Source organism: Haliotis rubra, unplaced genomic scaffold (genome assembly GCF_003918875.1).
Source record: "Haliotis rubra isolate DU_JTF1 unplaced genomic scaffold, ASM391887v1 Scf387, whole genome shotgun sequence".
Classification (NCBI taxonomy): domain Eukaryota; kingdom Metazoa; phylum Mollusca; class Gastropoda; order Lepetellida; family Haliotidae; genus Haliotis; species Haliotis rubra.
In genome coordinates this window covers 918,325-934,252 of record NW_025767065.1, presented here as the reverse complement: position 1 = coordinate 934,252, position 15,928 = coordinate 918,325, and the positions used below count along the sequence as shown (strand labels likewise).

At 38.6% G+C, this 15,928-nt stretch overlaps 1 protein-coding gene across 1 annotated transcript; it reads right to left on the bottom strand.

Annotated features, from left to right (window-relative positions):
- Nucleotides 1-458: 458 nt before the first annotated feature.
- On the bottom strand, nt 459-15,340 carry LOC124286586 (PHD finger protein 12-like). The gene is made up of 16 exons (XM_046722960.1): nt 14,984-15,340; nt 14,637-14,818; nt 13,899-13,974; nt 13,316-13,502; nt 12,998-13,106; nt 12,473-12,605; nt 11,544-11,714; nt 10,638-10,775; nt 9,471-10,251; nt 7,547-7,678; nt 4,986-5,126; nt 4,182-4,277; nt 3,358-3,440; nt 2,932-3,147; nt 1,739-2,427; nt 459-1,560 (listed from the first exon to the last, which is right to left on the bottom strand). Exons 1-15 carry the CDS (start codon nt 15,029-15,031, stop codon nt 2,203-2,205), a joined length of 2,718 nt encoding a protein of 905 aa, XP_046578916.1. The 5' UTR covers nt 15,032-15,340; the 3' UTR covers nt 459-1,560; nt 1,739-2,202.
- Between the last annotated feature and the right edge of the window lie 588 nt (nt 15,341-15,928).

Genomic DNA, 15,928 nt, shown 5'->3' with positions numbered 1-15,928 from the left:
ATTTTGAAAATTCTGTAGAAGTTATGACTATAATACTCAATTACAAAACAAATTCCCTATAAACAGGACTTGAGTAAAATAATGAAATCATCTATCATAATATACTACCCATCATAAGTTTAGACTCTCTTAAATCAATCACTATATGTTATGTATGTACATATGGTTACAACGAAGATGAATTTCTCCACTAACTTGGGGAAAACATCTGCAAACCGTATGCAGATAAATTGCACGAGGATCATGCATCAAATTGCTGAAAAGCATGAGCAAATATTGTGCATGTGAACAGATGTGTTTGGGTGTAAAGTTTTGATAAAAATTTCGCCATTTTTCACTGAGTTTCATCATTTATTGAACACATGACAATAAACTTTTCAACGTTACGAATTTGTTTTACAATACATCAGCTCTTGTATAAACAGTACCTTTAAACTGTATGGATTATTTTACAAAATCTAGTTCAGAACAGTTGACTGAAGTCAGTGGCTACATTTACACTAGTGAGTCTAAAGTTTTGATGGGGAGTATACAAGACTCTCTTTACTTTCATTCAAGATTCAAAACAAATCAGCAAACCTTTTGTACTGACTACTTTACGCAGTATCAAATGAGCTGGGCAATGTGACAACTTTTGACAATATGAAATACGACAGTAAACACATACTTCAGCACAGCTGTAAGGGGAGACAACCCTTGTCATGATGAGCGCACCTTAAAACCTGAATATGGCACAACTTTTGAAGAATTTCTGTGAATGGTTTGATCCATTATGGGACAGCAGATTGGTTGTGTAGAGAAACAGAATTAAGAAATGCTATTATTTTATATACATTTCATTTTCTTCAAATAGTTTTACAATAGAATTTTCATGGACAGATATTCATAAAAATATACTGTATAAAACTAGTCATATCGGAAAACTTAAGTACAATTATTTAAATTAAGTTTAAATTTCCATATACATATAGTTAATAGTTAGCAATTTTTCACATTCAGTGATAACAGTACTTCATGTTTTCTAACACTCAGCTGCTCTGTGAGTGAATCAGACATATTTTACGCTCGTTTAAACAGTATGCCAGTTCTCTCCCATGTAAATTTCATCTGCAAAGCAACGTAGGTCAAAGACATTTATAATTTTGGTGAAATCAGGGAGTCATGGTGATGACAAACCTAGAAACAACAATCCAACCGAAGATCAATAACATCAGCATGTCAAGGGGACAGAACTCTGCAGATCAAACTGAAGCTGCTTACAAGCGGGTCACCATGCCCCTCTACAGCTGCTAAGATTCTGAATATGATCACATCCCTGAAGAACAAAACCTGAGATGAACAAATTACACTATATACTTAGAACCTGGCAAGGACATATTCCAAACTTACTGGCAATAGACATTCTTAAGTTTACAGCCTGAATTTTCCTCGGACTTGGTTTGCTATTGTGCATATTTCATAACCACTTCAACAAATATGCTGCTTACATTTCCACTTCATATTAATTGTAATTAGACACTAATAAAGTGGCAATAAAACAGGGAAAGATTTATGATTATACTGACTGACTGAGTTTGGTTTTACGCCGCTTTTAGCAATATTCCAGCAACATCACGGCGGGGGACACCAGAAATGGGCTTCACACATTGTACCCATGTGGGGATTCGAACCCGTGTCTTCAGCGTGACGAGCCAACGCTTTAACCACTAGGCTACCCCACCGCCCCTTATGATTATACCACTTCATTATTAATAATGTAATCAAGTGTTCAGTGTAGATGATAACAGTGTTAGCATGTACACTGATATGTTGCTTCCACTGATAATAAAGTTGTATATCCAAAGAACTTTACCCGTTGTTCATCACCTCAATTTCTAAATGCCACTCAAAGAAGACAGCAGTCAAATGGTAGTTTCAACCAGATTTCCTCCACTGCATTAGATATGACTGTTGTGTAACATATGATTAACAGTAAGTACAGAGGCAAGTATATTTCACTTGTCATTTGACAAACGAAGGGAAAGTTAAAGACGAAAGTTATTGAATCTGAAGACAGTATTAGAAAATCATGACACAAGAATAAATTAATGTTAGCTGTAAACTAAGCAACTGTTATTTAACAAATATTTCCATAAAAGTCATAGAAAAAACAACAAAAACCTAAGTAAAATGTTTACGGGAAGATCCTTACATGAACTCCTGTTACTGAGCTGCTGCCTTTAAGTGAGTTTTTAACAATGACATAGATTCAACTTTTTTCTCTATTATGGGTTCTGAAGCCGCCTGATCGACAATGCTGAACACAAACTGGAGGCATCCCACTTTGATGTAGCTCCCATGATGCAACAGGGCCGTGCCCTCCCAGCCAGCACCACTCCCTCCGATGAGACTTGAGCTGCTTACTCGACAGTTGCAGGGGCGTGGCAGCTGAAACAGGGAAATCGTTGCAATGGGGTTACTTGGAAATAGGCAAAACTAAGATGAAAATGCATACTTGGTCAGTTCAAAATACAGCAGCTTCCATATTGCAAATTACAATTGAATCTAAAAAGCACACAAAGACATCACAAAGATTACCCTGGTTCTGGACTATGATTTCATACAAAAGCTTCCAAAATAGATTGAAAATCTGTATGAATGATTCTCATAAAAACACTTAACAAATGTGTTCTACTTATGTGATTGTCTTCAAACTGAGTCTGAAAAATATCAGAAAGTTTAATATATTTTTTATTGTAAGCAATGATCCCTGCCATCAGGTTATGCTGACATGCCAGGTGACTCAGTCTAACCAACCTGTGACCAGATAAGGTTGCTGGGAATCTGTCCCAACCAGAATCCTGACACTATTAATCTCAAATAGACCAAAGGAAGACCAGTCATGTGTTAAAAGGGTAAGCCATAAGCTTCAGTAAGTCATGTCATACTCACATCGTGAGCTTTAGCTGTCATGGTGTGTTTTTCTAGTTTTTCAGGATCAGAATCAGATCTCCGTCGGGCTTTGCTGTTGATCTCCCTCACAGCAGCCACGATAGGCGAAGGCTGTGGGGTGGTCGCTGGTTTGTCCGAGAAGTCACACGAGTACAGCACATTGTCAACCGTTGTTCCGTGCTCGCTGTAGTTCAGCAGCTCATAGTGACGGGTCATCTGGAGATGGGACAGAGGTTATATAGATACACTGAGGAATGCTATCAACAATTTCTAATCAATGGTAGATCAGTAATCAATGCGTCATCAGCTATCCAATAGATATATTTCAAAACAAACACTGACAGGCGGAATGGCGATCAATTACCATAATATCTAATTAAACACGAACAAATAGCAACATAAAGAAATGTTTTTTAAAGAATTTACCTCATCATAAAAAATACAGGCATGTTTTGCTGAGACGAAGTTGCAGTTTCCAAACTGACTGAGGGACACATCCATGTCTGCACCTGAAACAGTCATCATAAAGCACTGACAATATTTAGATAGATCAACATTCAGGTCACTAGTTTTGAATTCAATGCACATCATCACTATCCTGCACTTAAACACATCTATACCAATGAGTACTACAACAGCTCTAGAGTCAGCAAGATGGTCCGACATTACTTTGTGTTACTCCTCATAAATGGATGACATTCTGGGTCCTGGTCCCAAACGTTCCTACTAGGGCTGCGCAATATAACTGGTTTACCGGTATTTACCGGTTCAGACATGAAAACGATATGTATTGCGATATGCTGATCGAAAACCGGTATTTTGACTTGCATTCGGAAAACTTCGTAACACTCGGAAATGTTCGGATATGTCCTTGTTTCATTTGTGCCAAATATTATTCACATTTTTATGTTATGATGATTAAAAGTTGTTATTACAGCTTAATAAAGCCTAGTGATATTGTTGTGTTTTTGCTCTATAAATCAAGAAGTAACTTGATAATAAGTAGTTTTTGTTTAAAAATACTTCATGCAATATATTGCAATACATGCTTTCGCATCGCAATAGATCGCAATATGAAAATTCTCTGCAATACCCAACCCTAGTTCCTACCTGTCGTAACTCTATAGTTTATCATTGGCTTACGAATGTTGTAGTGCTACGGACATTCCATGGATCAGGGTCGAGGACTTTTGATAACTTTTCTTGCGAGCCCTATCTGTGCAAGCTTAACTGCAGATGAGAAAGTTTACCTGTGCCAATACTGAGTGTTCTGTAGGGCATCGGAACGGCCTGACCCTTCCCTGTGAGTGGACACAGCACAGCCCGTGCTCGAACATCGCTGGACCCTGTAAAACACATCATTTTATCAAAACACATCAATATTCCAGCAACATCACAGCGGGGGACACCAGAAATGGGCTTCACACATTGTACCCATGTGGGGATTCGAACCCGGGTCTTCGACGTGACGAGCTAACGCTTTAACCACTAGGCTACCCCACCGCCCTGTGTCAAAATAAGTCAACTCAGTCAACAAAATAACTCAGTCGGTTCATTCAGATACAAATATCCACAACAAACGTCACCTCACTCTTACTTTTAATAAGCAAACCCCCCTTGTCACTATTTACAAAGGCAATGGTGGTGACTAGTGCCACAGAATGGTGTTATGCCGGCTGTTATAGAGATAGAGATAGTTACCTGGTTGAGATAGAAGGCCATTGAGAAGACTCTTCTTGTTCGGTGGTGATTGGGACTTGTTTGATGATGACATCAACTGCTGTAATCGTTGCCATGCAAGGATTTGGATCAACTTCTCATCAATCTTGTTTAACTCACAATCTGAAAACCAAGAGCAATGTAACCTAAAATGCAATAAACAAACCCATAAATAACTCAGTCAGTTCATTCAGATACAAATATCCACAACAAACGTCACCTCACTCTTACTTTTAATAAGCAAACCCCCCTTGTCACTATTTACAAAGGCAATGGTGGTGACTAGTGCCACAGAATGGTGTTATGCCGGCTGTTATAGAGATAGAGATAGTTACCTGGTTGAGATAGAAGGCCATTGAGAAGACTCTTCTTGTTCGGTGGTGATTGGGACTTGTTTGATGATGACATCAACTGCTGTAATCGTTGCCATGCAAGGATTTGGATCAACTTCTCATCAATCTTGTTTAACTCACAATCTGAAAACCAAGAGCGCAATGTAACCTAAAATGCAATAAACAAACCCATGTGCCATGCCCATTTTGGTAAATCAAATAAGACTGCGGGAAAAAACAAGAACCCAGTGATACAGATAGTTACATAAGGAAGCTTTTCAAATGTAGTGAGTGAGCGAGTTTACGCCGCTTACAGCAATATTTCAGCAACATCGTGGAGGGGGGACACCAGAAATGGTCATCACACAATGTACAATGTAACCTGGATCTTCGGCGTTATGAGCGAATGCTTTAAAAAGTGCACATATCTAGTTTAATGCAGGATAAAGATAGTAAACAGATTTAGGTGGCATGTTGGCTATTTGTGTCTTTATTAAAAAGTGCACATATCTAGTTTAATGCAGGATAAAGATAGTAATCAGATTTAGGTGGCATGTTGGCTATTTGTGTCTTTATACACAGGCACTCGTACTCATTAGCACTGTCACTTTGCAAGGTTATTACTAGTGGTGCACCGATTGATCAAATAATCGGTTTATTGATCGTTAGACAATCAAACTTCGAGTATCGATTTTAAAAAAATTCAATCGATAACACTGAATACTATCTTCAAGAATAACAAGTGTTTGCCACTGATATGGCAATGTCCCCCGCCGCTAAAGAATGGAACATCTATATTTACTACTTTTTATTTTTTGGTCACATACAAGATGCCTGAAATGACCGGTGTCTGCATAATCACCCAATGTAGGCTGTCAACATACTTGAAAACATTGGGTGCAATGTTTTATGAGAAATCGCCTTTAAAAAGCGGTCAAAGTATCGTGGTGACCTTGAAGATAAGGTCAAAGTCACCCAAATAAACTGGTGTCTGTGTAATACCCCAATGTAAACTGTCACCAAATTTGAAGACATTGGGTACAACAGTCCATGAAATATCACATTAACAAGAGTTAAAAGCGTGCAAAGTGTCATGGTGACCTTGAAGATAAGGTCAAGGTCACCAAAATAAACTGGTGTCTGTGTAATCCCCCAATGTAGGCTGTCACCAAATTTGAAGACACTGGGTACAACAGTGCATGAGACATCACGTTAACAGTTTGAAAAGTGGTCAGTGTCGTGGTGACCTTGAAAATAAGGTCAGGGTCACCCAAATCGACTGGTGTCTGCGTAATAACCCAATGTAGGCTGTCACCAAATTTGAAGACATTGGGTTCAACAGTTCATGAGATATTGCGTTAACAAGAATCGGGACGTACGTACGGACGCCGCTGAATACAGTCCCCCGTTCCGCGTTGCGGCGGGGGACAACAAACGATTGGTGTACATGCAAGATTTGTAAATACCTCCAGGTAGGCTCGCGATCGCAGCCGTAATACAGGAAGTCAAGTCTATTTATAGCTTGCCGAGGGAGCAGTCGTTTTCTTCTAGTGCACGTAGTGGCTTGCAGCGTAAAAACAGTTTTAACGTGGATGCATATATTATTCAGACCCATGTTTAATTACATGTTTGAATATGCAAGCATTGAGGAAGGTTTCGTAAATGTAGTATGTTATGAAAACGTGGCTTCAAAAAAATCCTGAGAAATATAACACGTGATCGAAACAAGCAGTTTGATTGGCTGAGCAGACTGTCAACAAAATGCCTGCTCTCCCACACTTGTGTTTGCTTCGAGAAAACATTTTGTATTTGCGAAAGGCTCATTTCTCGTCGAATTCACGAACAAGGTTGGAAATGGATAGCTTTATTGATATTTGGGCCGATATTTGTCACATCTACTCTTAGATCTATAGCCCTTCTATTCTGATTTCTTTATCGAAGTCGACACATAGATCTTGAGTTCAACCTTTCTCAATTTTCACACACAAATAGTTGACGGACATATTGTTTAGCTGTAAAAAGCGTGATCTAAATTCATATTGTTGTCAAATACTCCATGATTTTCAATTAAGGAGATACAAGTGTTCCACTATGTTCGCAAGAGGAAGGGGACAAGCTAAAGAGCATGAGTCAGGATAAGGAAAAATGTGTTTTTTAAACCATTTCTAAGAAGAATGGGTTACAATCTCATGTCATATGACAGATCTTAATTACAAGCGATCTTGTAGCAGTCGTCTCATCCAGCTGGTCTTGTGGTCATAAATCCATACTTGCAGTCAATCATTTATCGATAATTGATCGACAGAAGACATCGATAGTCGATTATGGTTTTAGAGGTCGATTCTCAACACTAGTTATTACTGGATACAAGGCCATACATCTGTGACATACATTAATTGCATATATCAGTTGGTATGCGGGCTATGTGTCTCTTTATACTCAGTATCATTGCTAGATGGGATTGTAAGTAGGGCAGGTTATCAATGAATGCAATTATAGTACACTCAGCACAACTGGGCTATATTTCACTTGATCCACTTCCTCCAATCAGGCTGTCATCTTACCTTGATTTCCTTCTATTAGCTGCTGTAGAGTAGAGTTGACATTGATGATTGTAGGCAGTGAGCTCAGATTACTTGAGTTACTTCCCTTTCCCTGAGATATTGCCACATTGCTGCTGCCGGAAGATTTCACTCCTGTAAGTGAGGGTTGAAATATAGTCATTCACATTTAGACATGGCTAATTGTTAACAAAACATTTGTGATGTGAACAGAACACTAGGGTGGCTACATTCCAAAAAAACATAACAACCCAGGGATAAATCGAATTGCACATCCTGCGTAATTTATGCACGAAAATTCGAAAGGATGCACGAATATTTTATATGTGCATCCCTGTGGACACATACATACTAGTATAATAAAGTTCCCGTAAATCCAATATATAATTATTGAAATGAAGTGTCTTTTTAAGTCAAGGTTAAAACACATCAAGAATGACGTTTCTACTTGTATCGGTATATAGTATCCCTAACACTTACAGATAGAAACTAATTCAGTAACAAAGTATTTGAATGGCTGTTAAGAAGTTTCTGCTTAAAATTGAACCAATCACAACTGACGATACATTTTTTATTGTAAGTAAGGGTAGTAACTCTCAGCATTCACGAAGTCGGCTACAGAAAACACACGCTCTTCGAAGAATAGTGTAGACTAGATTAGTTTAATTTCATCAATGAACAGAAAATTAACAATCGAATTCAATTGTCATTAATCATGATAAAGCATACCCTAAAATCATTTGAACATATTTTCATTGATTGACTTTGAATGCAAAACGGAAACAACAAATCTGCCGATTTCCTAAACATGTGATTATTTCTTTTATTGTCAAGTATGATAGTGTTTCATCTCATTGCAGAAAATAATGGTGGAATAATTAATTTTTTTACGAGATCTTGGTTTGTAATTTCTATTAGTGTTGGGAATTGGTTAAAATCTCATAATTGATGATTGGTCCATTACAACTGATCAATAAACGAAAATAATTGGTTAGCGTCATTTATTAAATGTTCCTGCTATCTTTGTTAATGCACACACACAAAAAAGAAAGAAAAAACATGTTGCATTTGGGTTTTTTGCAAATTGCACAAAATCCATTGGCAAATATCGCACATTTAAAGGATGATTAGTATGTAAGGAACACAGATTTCCTGGATTTTTAAAGATAAATTCAATCATCACTTGGAACGAGCTTGTAGTGCTTGTGAAATGTAAATATAATGACACAGACAAAACCAACCCTGTGTAAAATATTGTTGATGCAAACACGTGTTCCAAAATTGGTTGTGTTCGATTATGAGAAAGCACAATCGATTGCTTGGTCGTTTAGGCACTGCGACCAATCTTCGATTATTTCAATTAATCGGACCACCACTAATTTCTATCAATTTACTATATTAGTTTTAAAAGCCCTAGCTACATAAATCGCAACAGTGCATTACATTCAAAATTGTTTCCGTACACAAGATTTGTTTATCATGCCATAAATGTTATCCCCAAACATTATCATTTAATTTCCTGTAATTCGATAACCACTTAAATGTGATTACATTGATTTATCATAGAACTTAATGTTTTAGTGATTAATGTAATTAACATCTTTGCCCCAACCAAAGATACATACTGACCAGACCAAAACTGAAGCATGGATGTGAGTGAGTTTGGTTTTACGCCGCTTTCAGCAATATTTCAGCAACATCACAGGTGGGCCACAAAAATGGGCTTCACACATGGTACCCATGTGGGGAATCAATCCAGGGTCATTGTCGTGACGAGTGAATGCTTTAACCACTTGGCTACTCCACTGCCGTGGAGCACTGGACCTATGTTCTTAGGAATCACATTGACATTCTTACACAACTAAAAGTGTGAGGATACTAGATGAAAGAAAGTGCACTCTACAACAACCCCAGATTTTCGTCCTACCTGAAGGAGAAGCAGATACTGTGATGACTTTAGGAGTGGATGTAGAACCTGAGCCAGTTGATGAGGGTTTACCCCCAGGGGTGGCAATCTTCACAGCTGGCTGCATTGTGACCCGTGGGGAGAGAATTGAGGTAGGGTTACTGCCACTCACATTCTTGGCTGCCATATTTGCTGGTAGCACAACCTTTCCCACCTGACTGGAATTGGGCAACACTTTTGTCACTTTATTAATAGCACTGATTAAGATATTTTTCCCTTGTGTATTTGTCACTCCACCAGAAACCTGTTTTTCACCACAGGGCCATGTGACCTTGACCACATTGGGAGAAGCTGAGTCAGCACTATTACTTCTTGTCCGTATCACAACAGCATCAGGCTTCGTTTTCTGAACATCTGCGTACTCCATCTCACCATTCATGGCGCTACTGCTGGTTGTTGCAGTGCCTCCATGGAGGAGGGATATTGCTGCTCCCTTACCGATCTCGAATGGGCCGTTGGGTAATGTCTCCTGTGGACTGGTCAAGCCAGATCCATTCAAGCTATTAGTCCTATCACAGTCGTTGCTATCCTTGAATGTATGTGAGGGTTGGGCATCTCCAGCTGCCAGACTACAATGAGCATTGTCTGTATCTCGATGTATCACCGGAGCCACCGACGCTGTGGGCTTACCGTGTTCACAGCGACCAGAGTCTGATTTAGCACTATCAGATGATTTTTGTAATTGTTTCTGAGCCAGGAATTTGGCAATGCTTGTTTGAAGAGACACAACAGCTGTCAGCCACTGAAATAAATCCAAACAAAAACATTTTACTGATGCCAGAAAAAATAACATTCTTTCCACTGAATACCCAGTCTCAACCATGTTCCAAAAGTTTCCACTGGGCACAAGACAAAAAAAATGAAAATGGTGAAAATTATCATGATCAGTTATGACACTGATGTCAGAATCTATTTTTTATTTTTAAAAGCCTGTTAACTAGACCCCAAAAAAAAATAAAAAATACTTCAAATACTAAATAACACCAAGACTGCACATGTCTACAAATGTTTCTATGCATGTCCTGATCACCCCTTTGCCTAATATTGTTTGCCAGTGATCCAGCATTAGACAGTAAATAAGAGCAAAGTGGTAGAATACTATAGCAAGGTGCAGTAGAGCAATGTCACCTCCTCTTGTTCTTCAAGTGTTGCCTCTGATGATGATGCAGCCTGGCTGGACGTTTCCACACTGCCAAGTGTTGCTGTAGCTGCCCTTGGAAGTAATGGGGGAGGATTGTTGTAGTGATCTTTTATTGCTTGCGGTATCTGTAAACAAGCAGAGTTATTGATAAGGCAGTGTTATCCAAGGGAGATAACCTGACCACAAATCCAATACTGGGGAAACTTACCCCTGATGTTTTCACCTTCATGCTGTAAAGCAGAGAGAATCATGCAATCACCTTGCAGTGTAACCTTACCAAAGTAAAGCCAATACACATTTGATTGTAATTTCACTCTACTAACAACTAACATTCTTAGCAAATAATTCAGGTCGTTTGTGGCTCGTTACTAATGTGATATTGTTGCAGTTTCATAGCCCACACATCTCATGATCTGCAAGTTTCGTGACTGTTGTCAATTGTTGCAATAACATTCAACTAAGTTCAAGGAATCACAACAAAATGTAGTAGAAATAAATAAGTATAGATTATTTTCTTTCAACATAAGTGATGAATATTGGAACATGTCACGACTTGTCATTGTCAACAGTGACCCTGTTTTTGTTGAATTTATGTCCACGACAAGCCATATTTTTTTATTTGCCTGTCTTACTGCTGAAACTGTCGTACTCAACAAATTCCCTCCATTTCCTACTAAAACTAGAGTTGAGTAACTCTAGCCTAAAGATGTCTCAATCCCAACTATCAGCACAGCGAGTTTTAAGATCAACAGCAAAAGTTTTCTGACAAATACTTAATGTTTTATTTATAACACTGTTGATGTTATGCATACCATGAACCACACAATCAGGGTGTATATTCCTACATACTACTACAATCATTTCACACACTGCCATCCTGCGAATAAACTTACAGTAATAGTCTTCCTTGATGGGAGTCTTCTCTTGAACCTGAAGGGAGGATTCTGGCGATGCGCTTTGTGTAGGAAGTTGACCTTGACTGCATGCTGGTCCACATGACCTGCTGACCGGTCCCACAGCTTCACCCTCTCACACAGACTCAGAGACTTCAACAGGTACTCATCCTGAAACAACCAGTTCCCATCATTGCACAGCAGTACTTGCACAAACACAGGAATGAGGAACTTCTTGCACGTCGAGAATGCCCCAAAGCGTATATGTTTGGTTTTATGTCGTTCTGAACAGTATAATTGTCATATGTACAGTGTGCATGTTTGATAAGGAAGTAGACGTAGTGGGAGACAGGTCTTTGATTTTTATTACCTTGTGCCAACAAACCAAAACATGTGATCAGGAAGAATCTGGGATTTGAACATACAATCAACTGTTACTAGGAAGTGGAGGAAACTAGAACTGATTATCCTTTCACCTGGTACAATTTCATTCTTTTTGGAGTGAGTTTTTGGAGTTTAGTTGTACACCGATTTCAGCAATGTTCAAGCAATATCATGACGGGGGACACCACATATGTGCTTCACACATTGTACCCATGTGGGGAATCGAAGCCGGGTCTTCGACGTGACGAGCGAACGCTTTAACCACTAGGCTACTCCCACCACCCCATGCTTTTTGGAAGTTACTACTAATGTAATCACTAAAGGGGTTCTTGATCTCAACACTGTATTGGTGGTAGTGTTTGAATTGGGCCTTATGCCACTTTTAGCAATATTCCAGCAATATCAAAGCAAAACCAGAGATGGGCTTCACTCATTGTACCCATGTGGGGAATCTAATTCAGTCCTTCTGCATGACGAGCAAACACTTTAATCACTAGGCTACCCTCATCCCTGTATTGGTTTAAGTACAGAGTACCGCAACTCACCACACTCTGCTCCACATGGTTGGGGCACATCCACCTGCCTGTGGGGAAGCTGGTAAGAGGTGGGGCAAGACAGTCCAGGTGGAACAGTAGTGGGCAATAGTCACACTGGATCAGGGGGGCCACCCGACAACTCCTGAAACACATAAACACTTTCATTTTTAAGCTACATATCCCGTTACACTCAACTTGACAGGTTAAATAAAATTGACAGTTTAGGTCTGATAGAATCAAAGTTCACACTATCACCAACACTCCTTTAAAATACTCACAAAGATTATCAAAAATAATGGGAAATACAGATCTGTAAAAATTACAGAAAAATCAAGCGAGCCATAGTGGTTTCAATAAATATGGCTGGGAACCCCTACAAATTATTTCTGATTGTACTTAGGACTGACAAATAAATACACTATAATTCCTCATAAAAATGGTCAATAACCAACATCAGTAATGAATTGCAGGAAGTTTAGATAAACGGCTTTAAGATGTCCAAGAACACAAAAACAACAGTCCAGATTCACACACCTGCTGCACTGGAAGCAAACTTTAGCTGGTAGTGGCACCATGCCATTGTCCAGTTCATGAGGAGCTTTTCGACTGGGTCCTCGACTCCCAATTCTTCTTTTGCTTGATCCTACAAAAAATTATCAAAACATAAACAAACTTCAGTTAATTTTCAGTGAGAGAATACATATAGGTATTGTTGTCTTATCACAGGAGTTTTTTCAGAATAAAACAATATTACGTGTATATATTCTCTAGAACACTGTCACATTGCAAGATGTGTTTACATGATCAAAGTATTGCAAGATTTATTATGTATGTAAATAAAGATGAAATTACCTGGAAGTGGAATAGTGCATGCAATATCCTTTGTCAGATCAAACTGAATGGGGTTCATGAGACGAGCAGCTTTTGCAAGGGTCTGAAGGGGGTGTTCTGGCACATCTTTTTCATCTTCTTGAGAATGTTGCCTCTTTGGACGACCTCTTGATCCAGTAGATGTACTTGGAACTGGATCCTCCTTGCTCTACAATATTAATAGAAGATACCACAAAACATGTATATTTGCATATACGATCAGAAATGATATCTGCAATTAAAAAAATATGCTAATACTTACAACTATTTAGTTTACTTTAATGGCTTGTCAGGAAAAACATGTAAACACCATCACTATGAAAAGTTCAGAAATTTATGATATGCATGCTAATAACTTAAGGTAGATTTTAACAGAAGTGCAAATACAGTCACTGATGCACAGTAAACATTTGCTCCTCAAAATAAAAAACCAAAACATTTCCATTGGGAAAAAAAGACATGTCTGTGTGTACAGAGTCTAAAATTACCAAGTGACCAGGAGGAGACAATCCTGTTTTTTTCTGGTTTTGAAAACTACAGATGAGCTGGGTGTATGTACACAAACCTGGTTGTCAGCGATCCGGCACCTATGACATATCCATTCCCCTGGAGGCAGATCATCTTCCTCTAATGGCGGATCACTTAAAGATTTAAAAAAAAGTTATTTCAGAGACTCCAGACAATTTTATGATGAGGAACCAAATCACTTTCAAATATGGATGTTGAAACTGAGCACTGACCCTAAATTCTGATTAAACCGTTTTCTTTCTGCTGTATTACTTGAGTTACTAAATAATAAGCAAGACACCAAATGACATATCTCATTCCATCACAAATTTGATTATAAGTTCAACAACACTGACAACTACATCACCTCCAAGTTTAAAACAAGGTGCTGCTCTTCTAAAAAATGCATCCATCATAGACATGTCAGAGAGAGAGTACACCAGCAACAATACCTTTATACTGACAGATAGCATCTACAATAACAGCCTCCTTGCAAAATATAAGAAACACTGCATTGAGACAACACTGGGGCATAATTATGGCTTTAAAACTGAGTTAAGGCTATCTTTATTACATCCTTCTTTGGTCATAACAAGAAGACAGTCATAAACCCTGACAGTACGTTGCATTTCACAATGGCGCCCTTGTAAAAATGTGCTGGCAAACAAAGTCAGCCATCTTGGATTTCTTGAGGAGAAAACTGAAGAAAGCTTTCGTGATCCATAGAAAACATTGTCCGAAGTGAAACATCTTCGTCAGTCATTCGAACGTTTAAACTACTGATTAAACTACTCACTGGCATTGCAAATGAAAAGCTGCTGGACAACGATCACAGCAGAGAAGATCGCCACCTTCCTTGCAGCTGTCACAACAGTCATGGTTGACAGAACGACCGTGTCTTCGATGTTCACGGTCTCGTCTTCTCATTCGTCTCGCATACTCTTCACTGACAGGTGGTGCAACAAGCTTCTGGATTTGCTGCGAAAAGGAAAACATATTATGAACCACATGGTATCAGGCATAATTTGAGAAAAGCAGCAAGTTGGTGTATGTCAAATACGAAGAAAATTCTTTTTCGTTTCCCGAGCAGTTATTTTCATCAAATTCACTCATATATGTTTAGAAATGACATACTTTACTTACCTCCATCAGTCCGCCAGACGTATCCAAATCATATTCAACAGTAGCCATCCTGATTTGTATGTAGATTAGCCCATGCACGTCAGATATAATTCTTCAAAATACTGCTGTCACAAGTCGAACTCCATTCTCTATTCTCGACTACATCACCTTCGACCGGATCACCCACTTCAGAGCAATCTTGCACTTGAACTGGGGCTGATAGGACCAGTTCCTTTACATCACTCAATTAGAATTTCACTGTGTTTTGCATTTTAGCCACTTGCGAGTTAATTTACACCCACTGTTATAAAATATAACAGTTTTAGTAGTTGCAGTATCTGACAAACCCAGAAAGTTGGCGCAAAATGTCCGACATTGCCTTTGCGCATGTGTACATCCGGGAAATTTTAGTTTTACGCATGCGCAAATCCCATATTATTTTCTAAAGCGGAAGTGACTAAGGTGAAGGTCGATGTTATTTCACATGGCGGGAAAAAGGCTTACGGGTCCAAATTTGTGATAATCTGCCGAAAAATGTTCTTTTACCCTTTTTACATGTTATTTGTAAATTCAATCAATGAACATGTAAAATTAATTTGTTAAAAATCAACGAACATTAAATAAACATCGGGCATGTGATTTTTTAATGGTCTTGCACCGATTCTTTTCTGTACATTTTATATGAATGAGGTTGCAAATCCCTCCATCACTCTTCTACGTTTGCGAATAACATCGAAATTTTCATTCTGAATCAAGTCGCTCACCTCTGAATACCGAATAATATTTAAGACAAATATCAAAACCATTTAAACTTCAATTCCTGGACAATTAAAAAAAACAAGCCGGATGCAAGGCGACATTTCAGCGTCAAAACGGTATCGGGAAAAAAAGACAGATCTATGACATCTTGACAACTAAGACAATTACGTAGGTTGGACACAGTCCTTTTCTTTGAAATAAAAACAA